Here is a 9662-nt window from a genome sequence, read left to right as displayed (position 1 = left end):
TTTTGAACCAGTATTATACACCTGTACTATATTTGGACTCCCTGAAAATGTTTTTGCTTCTAAAACTCCAGATAATAAAAGGAAAAAGTCACATGTTATCCAACTATAGAGAAATGGGACCTAATTAACACCTGAAACATCTTATTTCTGATTGGGGGGGGTCACAGAATATATACATATGCTTTTAAATGAAACAATAATAAATGTATAGATTGCTTTTTAATTGCTTTATTAACTTGACACTTTTTCATGCAATTGGGTAACTCTACTGTTGACAGAAACTTGGGCTGGGTGTCAAGGCAATCTTCAACTGGAATCTGGTAACACAGAATCCACCTGACACACGGAAATTACATAAGGTTCACAGCAAACGAATCAGTAAAGGTATCAGGAAAATGCAAGGAAAAAGAAAACAGTGTTGAATCACAGTATTAATCTCATGGAAAATGGCAGAAATCAAGGCATAAGGCAAAATTCATCATGATGGTCATGGTGATTAGAGAGCTCCCCCATCAGGATACGCAGACAATTCCTCAACTGCAGCTCCCTAAGTTTTCTCCTGATTTCTCTCATCTCCTCCATGAACATTTCCATATCATCTCCATCTCCACCCATCCCATCATTGACCTGCCTATTGGGTATGGCCCATCGGAAATTAGGAGCAAGTCGGCGAGCCTGTCCCCGTCTATTATTTCCTGCAGGTTGGTGTCCTTCTCCCCCTCCCAAAGGGCGGTCTTCCTCTCCATTCTGCATGGGCTGCTCCATTTCTTCGTTTTCCTGGTGGATATTTGCCATGAGATTTTTTTTCCTGGTTGTTTTTCTTTGAACACAAGTAAGACAAAGGCAAGGAGAGAGACTGAATGCTTGGTGCACTGACCAACAGAATTCAGAGCTCAGATATCTAAGGTTTTGTAAATTTTTATTTTTTTCCCACCTTAGGAGCTTCAGGCGTCCTCTAGGAGGCCTCCGAATCGAGCCCCTCCCTCCCAGCTCTCTCCTTTTCCCCCTCCCCCAAAGCCCACCATTTTTCCTTTCCCAAGATTCTTTCCCCGAGCTCCGCAGGCACCAAAATGGAGGACGGGGTGGCGGGGAGGAGATGGGGTAAATGGGAGGGGGTGTCAAACTGGGCTCTGCACCCGCCCCCCACACTATCCCCCGCACCGACCTGGGCCTATCCTTGCTGTCTCCTCCTTCTCCCGATTCTCGCCGTGAATGCGCCGCCGCAACACTTGGCACTTACACCCGCAGACTGCAGAGGGCCGACGTGGAGAGAGCGGAGACTGTGGCTAAGCGCTTGGCGCCGACCCGCCACCACCTGGTCCCTTCCGGGTCCCGGGCCCCCCTGCCACCCCCATCTGCATCTCCCGCCCTCACCCCTAACCTTCCCCCCAGCCCACCCCGGAGGTTCACCATTTTCCTGTAAGAACTCGGGGGTGATTTACAATCGCTTTTAGTTGCTCTGCTGCCCTCCCGGCCGTCCCAGCACCCCCACCCCAGGGGGCCACTACTGATGTTCCCCAGAATGCCGGGTGTGGAGAAAGCCGGTAGGGACCCGCTGCGCCGATCCCCTGCGCCGGCCTCCGGGGTAGGCCGACCACAGCCGCCCTGGCCTCGGCGCGCGGGCCCCGGAGCCCTTACCTGCTCCGCTTTCCTCGGGCCCAATGCCAGCCCGCCAGGCGCAGGACAGCGGGGAACCGGTACCCAGACGCGAGTGACGACTGCACCGAAGGCTGCGTCGCTCTGCAGCTCCAGGTCACGTGAGGGCCTCGCGTCACCAACGCGCTCGCCCCCCCAACTCCAGCGGCTTGTGCGGCGGGAATATCCACCCCCACCCCTAGCCTCGCGCACACGCACAGGCAACCCCCTCCGCCTGTTTCTGCTCAGCTGCACCGCGCACTACCCCGTCACTCAGCTTGGTCCTCTCCAATTTGAGGGCGGGCTAGTGCCTCACCTCCCGGCGGTTGGAGTCTACCCTTCTCCGGTTACCGGGGAGGGTCTGCAACAACCTCTACCCCTCCCACTCCTGCCCCGGGCCTTGAGTTTGGACTCTTCTGGTTTCTCTCCCCTTTTCGCTGGCCGCCCCCACCCACCCCCTCAAGTGCGCCGCCACCATTGCCATTGCGTCCCCTGAATTCAGATACCTAGGAAATTTAGAATGAGGGCCGGGGTGGGGTGAGAGCAGGAGACAGAGTGAATTCTTACAAAGAATTTCTCTTATTTCCTTTAAAAAAAATCAGCATGCCTCAAAAAATAAAAAAAAATTGCGAGAATGCACTTTTGAAAGAAACGCTTCATCTTGCAGGATGAAAAAGCCTCATTTTTTCCCTATTATATTCACCTGTATCACGCAGAAAATATTTTCTGTGTTCCACACATTAACATCCCTTTTGAAACATGCTAGCTTGTTTCAAATTTCTATTTTGAAAAAAGAGGCATCTTTATGTAAACAGTTGGTATTTTCAAAACGATCTGTAAAGTAAATCTTTAGGGAGAAGTCCAATTGTCAGATATTCGCCATTTAATGTAAATCTGTGGTGTTTTTGATACCACAGTCTTTGGAGAAAAGGAGCCTTTTTTACTCCCTGTTTTCCTTTACAAACTTTCCAAACCAAACCTACAAATACCTTCTTACAATGAGCAGAAGTATACAATATGCAGAAGTTAGTTCCACAGCCATCTGCCTTTTGATGTAAATGAAATAAATATTAGAAATAAGCAGAGGATTATGATCTTACTGATACGAGGAATTTAAGAAACAAGGCCGAGGATCATAGGGGAAGAGAGGAAAAAATGAAATAAGACGAAACCGGAGAGGGAGACAAACCATAAGAGACCTTTAATCTTAGGAAACAAATAGGGTTGTGGGAGGGGATGGGGGAGAATGGGGTAACTGGGTGATGGACACTGGGGAGGGTATGTGTTGTAATGAGCACTGGGTATTATAGAAGACTGATGAATCAGTCTGCGGTACCCCTCAAAGAAATAATAAATTCTATGTTAATTAATTAAATTTAAATTTAAAAAGAAAGAAGCAGGGGGTATATGAAGCAATTGAATTTGAGACTGAAATTTACCTTGAGTGTAAATGTTCCTTTCACCACCTTGAAGTAACTTAACAAATTTTATTACAGTTAGAAAACAAATGTCTTTAGGAAAGCAGCATTTATTATTAAAAGAATATTTAGTAGGTGTTTGTTGTGATAAAGGAACTAAAAGAGTTACATGCACTGAGACCAGACAGGCCTATTTTAATAAACAAAAGTGACTAAAAATTTGGGGAACAGGATTGAGATGTAGTTAAAGAATCCCATTACCCAGTAGAAAAAGGGGGAGGAGCTTGACAGAAAGAGCACTATTGAGACAGCTACTGGGGGAAAAAACCTGTTGTGTAATTTTGCCTTAACTAGTTATCCCTTAATCGAACCGTGGAGATATCAGATTAGTATCCCATCAGAGGAAGCTCTTTGCTGAAATCTTTTTCCATGTCACCATCATATAGCTTACATGTTTTTGGCTGGAAATGCGCCCAGTTGTATTGTAGTTATTATCCTATTTTTCTCTCATTATCCCCTCCTGCATGAATTCCAGGTTTGGGAGATGGTGGGCTCTGTGTGGGTATCACTGTTCCAGCTTAGAATAGTTCTCTGTGTGTCTTCTTGAGGCTTTGTTGCTGCAATCTTACTATAGTTCTCTTTTTCTCTAAATTTAAGCAATTACTGATAAATTGAAACTAAGTATTAAGAATATAGGAAATTTTATTTATTTATTTGATAGACAGAGATCACAAGCAGGCAAAGAGGCAGGCAGAGAGAGAGGGGGGAAGCAGGCTCCCCACTGAGCAGAGAGCCCGATGCAGGGCTCAATCCCAGGACCCTGAGATCATGACCTGAGCCGAAGGCAGAGGCTTTAACCCACTGAGCTACCCAGGCAAAGTGAGAAGGAAGAACAAGAACATATACCCAAGCTTAGAGAAGACCCAGCAAAAATATTATGGTAGTAAAAGGGCTTTTGTTCTCTTATTGAATAGCATGATTTGTATTAGATCATTAAAACTTCATTAACTAGCTTTCTATAAAAAAAATCCACTTAAGAGAAACAGAAGGTTAAACATAAAATAAACTCTAGAACTGAACCAGTAATAACAGAATAATATAATTTTTAAAAGGCAGATATGAGGGGCGCCTGGGTGGCTCAGTGGGTTAAAGCTTCTGCCTTCTGATCCCAGAGTCCTGAGATCGAGCCCCGCATCCCCGCATCGGGCTCTCTGCTCAGCAGGGAGCCTGCTTCCTCCTCTCTCTGCCTGCTTCTCTGCAATCTCCGTCTGTCAAATAAATAAATAAAATCTTTAAAAAAAAAAAAGGCAGGTATGACGACATTAATATCAGACAAAGAGTTTTAGTCAGAAAACATGAAGCAGGACCTGAGGTCATTTTATGTATAGAGTGAAGAGCCATTCTTGGTTCAGCTACATCACGAACTAGGTGTGTGCCCTGAATGCCTCATGCGGAAATTCAGCAAAATAAACCTTTTTGGGAAAAAAAAAGAATATAGGAAATTACTCCTACTCTAACTTGTCTGAAATAATAACAGAGCTATAAGACTAAGATGTCTGAATGTGAAAGCAACTAATATTCAACACCTCATTACCTATTAGAGAGCTTTTCTTTATTTCAAGGACTACAAATATCTTGAGACACCAGAGACCCATGACCGTTCGCTCTTGTTGTTTAAGACTCTGGTGGAAAAGAAGTTCTGTCCTGTATAGTTTCCTAAAGTGATTAATTGAGCTGGACTATATATGGGCCAAGAGCATTCCCTTGACCCTCCTAGCTTCAGATTTTAGCTAGTACTATTCCTACCTTCCCTTAGACTTTGGGATGAACTTAGAGGAATAGTAGGAGACTTACTTATCATTGTTGATGAGATGACTTTACCTTGCCTTACTGTTGTTAGTCCCATGTAAATTCCACTGATAATACAATTTTAGCACCTCGCAAGGTCCTAGGGCCCAGTAGACTCTTTTGGCTCAAGGATTGTGGCTCATGGTCATAGGTAACATATATGTGAGTGAAGCCAGCTGAGCAGGAATCTGGTTAAACTGGAGAGCACATGCTCTATCAATATGGGACAGTCTTATTGTTTGTTTTCTCACCTTTTCTCACACTTGCCCAATTCCATTTGGCTGACTTGATAACACATTGGCTTCATGACTATTGTGTGCCTGTGGCTGTCATCTGCAGCATAACATGTAGCTCTTCCAAGTTTCTACTGATAGGTAACAACTTTCCCAAAATTCACTGGTGTAAACTACAACTGATATTTATGCTCACAGATTCTATGAGTCAGAAATTCAGAAAGTACATATCAGGGACTACTCTTCTCTGCTTCAGGACATCTGCAGCCTCAGCTACAATGGCTTGGCTGAGGATATCTTGAAAGGCTATAGGTGACTCAGACAGCTGAATCCTACAACAGCTGAGACAGAGATGGCTTAAGGACAGGTTCATTTGGGACTATTAGCCAAGTTCCTGTATATAGCCTGTCCAACATGGCCATCTCAGGGCTTTTAAAGCAAGTCTTCCTGTAAACGAGGTGGAAGCTATATGGCCTTTTGTGACCAAACCTTGGAAGTCACATGGGATCAAGTTTGATACTCCACTGGTCAAAATAATCATAAGTCCTCTTCTAAGATTCAAGGGAAGGGACTAGAGATTCCAACTTTTGATGAAAGGAGTGCCAAATAACTGGTAGCCATGTTTTAAAACCACCACACACCTTACTGTTATCTGCCTCTTACAATCCTTTTTTTACCCTCCAGCTAGACAAGGCAGTCAATATGTTAAGTGACACCTGTTTGATTACAATTATTAAGTACCAAATAATTTTTGAGTAGGACCTAACATGGAATTTCCACAGCCTTGTTCCACCCATATTTTTCCTACCTTAAGGATTTCTAAGAAATTAATTTTTTTAAAAGATTTTATTTATTTATGTATTTGTCAGAGAGAGAGAGAGTGCACAAGCAAGGGGAGCCACAAGCAGGGATGAAGCAGTCTCCCTGGCAGGCAAGGAGCCTGACGTGGGACTTGATCCCAGGACTCCGGGATCATGACCTGAGCCAAAGGCAGTGGCTTAAGCAACTAAGCCACCCAAGTGTCTCCTAGGAAATTAATTTTTACTAGAAAAAGTTTCGGATGTTTGTCTACAATTATCCACCTGTGTACTGATTGGGTATTGATGTGCAAAGTCATCAGAAAGGATTGGAAATAGAACAAAATAAACTGTGAGGCCAAAAGAATGGATTAACCAACTTAACAGAACATTGGATTTTATAGTCATGTTTTCTATGCCTTTGCCTAATTTTGGATTTACAGAGTATGATTCATAGTATCACTGGCAATCCTAAGCTTTCGCAGATCATGTATTGTTAAAACTAGAACAACCTTGGAGCACCTGGGTGGCTCAGTCGGTTAAGCATCTGCCTTCGGCTCAGGTCATGATCCTGGGGTCCTGGGATGGAGCCCCTGCATTAAAGCTCCCTGCTCAGCAGGGAGTCTGCTTCTCCCTCTCCCTCTGCCCCACATCCTCTCTCTCTCACTCTGCTCTCTATCTAAAATAATTAAGTAAAATCTTTTTAAAAACCTACAAAAACCTTAGAATTATTTTCATTCAAGAAGCTATTTTAGAAATTGGGAAACTGAGAAAAAGTAAGAGGCTTGCCTAAATTTACCAAAGAAGATAGTGGCAGAACTAGAAATAGAGCCACCTATGCTTTCTTGGCTAATACTGTTGATTTGTTTGTTTATATGTGTGTGTGTGTGTGTGTGTGTGTGTGTGTGTGTATATGTGTGCGTGTGTATACATATATATATATTACATATATATATTCATTTATTAATAAGTCCCAAATCTGTATCTTATTCATTCTTTTATCCATCCATTGTTTAAGCCCTTTTCTGTGCTAAGCACTGTCTGCCCATTTCATATTTCAGTCTCACTACCATATTTAGGAGTGATTCTAAGGACATAGGACTTTCCATTTAATAAAAATGTAAGAACTATACTTTCAGTTCAACCATAATTGATTGAGCATCTACTACATGCCAGGCAAGGCCCTGGAGATATAAAAGAGAACACAGTAGATATAGCTTTTGTATTCTTTTGGAGTTCATGATTCAGTGGGAGAAAACCAGAGAAAGAGTATAATAAGCACTGAAGGGGCAGTTGGAGTACTTAAGAGAACTTAATCCATTTGCCAAGGAAGTCTTCCAGGAAGAAGCAATGTGAAGAAGGTCAATTTCTGGAGTGACAGCATGAGGAGTTCTATAGACCTACTCTCCAGTGAAACTGGTAAAATTACGAAAACAAAACAAAACGATTTAAAGCCTCTGGAAATTGTCTTAAGGGCATATATCAAGTAGAGAAACATCTATTTAAGAGAATCTATTAAAATTCCATAAGAGGGGCGCCTGGGTGGCTCAGTCGTTAAGCGTCTGCCTTTGGCTCAGGTCATGATCCCAGGGTCCTGGGATCAAACCCCACATCGAGCTCCCTGCTCAGGGGGAAGCCTGCTTCTCCCTCACCCACTCTCCCTGCTTGTGTTCGCTCTCTCACTTTGTCTCTCTCTGTCAAATAAATAAATAAAATCTTTTTTAAAAAGTCCATAAGAAAGTGAGAGTCTGTGGTATTTGAACTTAGATCTCTCCCTACCTTCTCACTTCCAGGTCAGGGAGGCATAAACTGCACTCCTAACCATCAGCGAAGAACATAGAGCATCCTCTTCCTACAGCACCCAGATATGGATCTTTCTTCCTGGGAAAAGGAGGACATCAGCATTTCTCATCCTGCCCTAACTACTGATATTGTAAGGTTAAGCTCCAGGTGAGTGCATTTGAGAGGTGAGTGCTCTCTCCTTCCAGCAAGCCTCCACTGATAGAATGGAGGCTGTCCTATAAGTGTGACATCACTGAGAATACTGGGGCCCTATTCCCTCCTGGCTTAGCTCATAAGGTATGGTTTCACACTATGAGAAGCAAGCTGAGAGGACCTCAGGCTGCTGTTTCCTCCCTACCTCCACTGAGAGGGCATTTTTTTTTTTCTGAGAGGGCATTCTTGAAAATAATAGATGAATCAGTCAGCCATTAGAGGAGCCTAACATCTGGGTCTGGTCAGGGCTGTGGCCTTTGTAAGTACTCCTCAGTTCCCCACCCCACCCTTAGGTGAGACACGATGGCTAGTGGGGCTTGGAGTTGGATATTTCCCTTCCTCCAGATCAGCTGGTCTGTGATAAAATTCTAGTAGTTTAGGCTTCGTGAAAGTTTCTCTTGAGTGGAAAGCCTTCTTAGGAAGACTAGAATGTTCCAGATGTATTTAAATACAGTGACTTTTCCCCTCCCCATGCCAGAAACATGAAGGAATTTTCTGGAGTATTCACTGTGAGAACCTCATAGGGCTCCTGGAGGTAAAACTCATAAAAGTGTGGGAACACCCTCCTAAGACCGGCCTATCTGGAGTTTTAACTCTCAGATTTGTCCCCATTGACCTTCTGGCAGTTTGTCAATTGTAGTTTAGGTTTTTCTAATAATTCAACAATAATTGATAATTCAATAAAAATAAAATAAAAGATAATTCAATAAGAATATCTGGGAGACTTTAATACCCCCCTTTAGTATAAATAAACCAAATGGGAAGAAAATCAACCAGGAAATAAAAGACTTGAGGACACTATGCACTAACTAGACCTAATAAATATGTAGAATATCCCACCCAACAACAGCAAAATGGACATTCTTTGAGTACACATGGAATGTATCATGGTAGACCATGTGGTAGTCCATAAAACAAACCTCAAATGAATTTAAGGGTTAGAAATAGTATAAGATATGTACTTTGACCACAGTGGAATAATATTTCATATCAATAACAAAAAAATTAGAAAACTCATGAATATCTGGAAATTAAGCAAAACACTTAAATGGACAGTGCATCAAAGAACAAATCAAAAAGGAAGTCCTTTTTGGCAGGCAGAAAATACTTTGAAATGAATGAAAATGAAACATAACATGACATAGCAAAACTTATAGAACGGAACTTTGGTATCTTAAGGTACAATATACAAGAACTTATGGGATGTAGCTAAACCTGTGCTTAGAGGAAAATATACAGCTTCAAATGTCTATATTAAAAAAGAAGAGGGGCACCTGGGTGGCTCAGTGGGTTAAGGTCTCTGTCTTCGGCTCAGGTCGTGATCCCAGGTTTCTGGGATCGAGCCCCATGTTGGGCTCTCTGCTCAGTGGGGAGCCTGCTTCTCCCTCTCTCTCTGCCTGCCTCTCTGCCTACTTGTGATCTCTGCCTGTCAAAATAATTAAATAAAAATCTTTAAAAAATAAAAATAAAAAAGAAGAAAGATTTCAAATCAATATCCTAACTTTCTACCTTAAGACACTGGGCAAAAAGATGGAATAAACATAAAGCAAGCAGAAGATAGGATAATAATAAGTAGAGCATAAATTAATGAAATGGAAAATGGAAAGAGAGAAAACTAGTGAAACAAAAGCTGATTCTTCAAAAAGATCAACAATATTGACAAATCTTTGCAAGACTGATGGGGATGTGAGAGAGAGAGAGAGAACTCATTTAACTAGAATCAGAAATGAAAGAAG

The 9662-nt window shown here is 42.6% G+C and overlaps 1 protein-coding gene across 1 annotated transcript; it reads right to left on the bottom strand.

The window, feature by feature from the left end:
• Nucleotides 1-213: 213 nt before the first annotated feature.
• On the bottom strand, nt 214-1177 carry BEX3 (brain expressed X-linked 3). Its single transcript, XM_080831539.1, has 2 exons — nt 1166-1177; nt 214-820 (listed from the first exon to the last, which is right to left on the bottom strand). Exon 2 carries the CDS (start codon nt 793-795, stop codon nt 457-459), a length of 339 nt encoding a protein of 112 aa, XP_080687665.1. The 5' UTR covers nt 796-820; nt 1166-1177; the 3' UTR covers nt 214-456.
• Between the last annotated feature and the right edge of the window lie 8485 nt (nt 1178-9662).

Source organism: Martes martes (assembly GCF_963455335.1).
Source record: "Martes martes genome assembly, contig: scaffold_95, whole genome shotgun sequence".
Classification (NCBI taxonomy): Eukaryota; Metazoa; Chordata; class Mammalia; order Carnivora; family Mustelidae; genus Martes; species Martes martes.
Note: the sequence above shows the minus strand (reverse complement) of the source record. Positions and strands in the feature narration are given on the sequence as shown.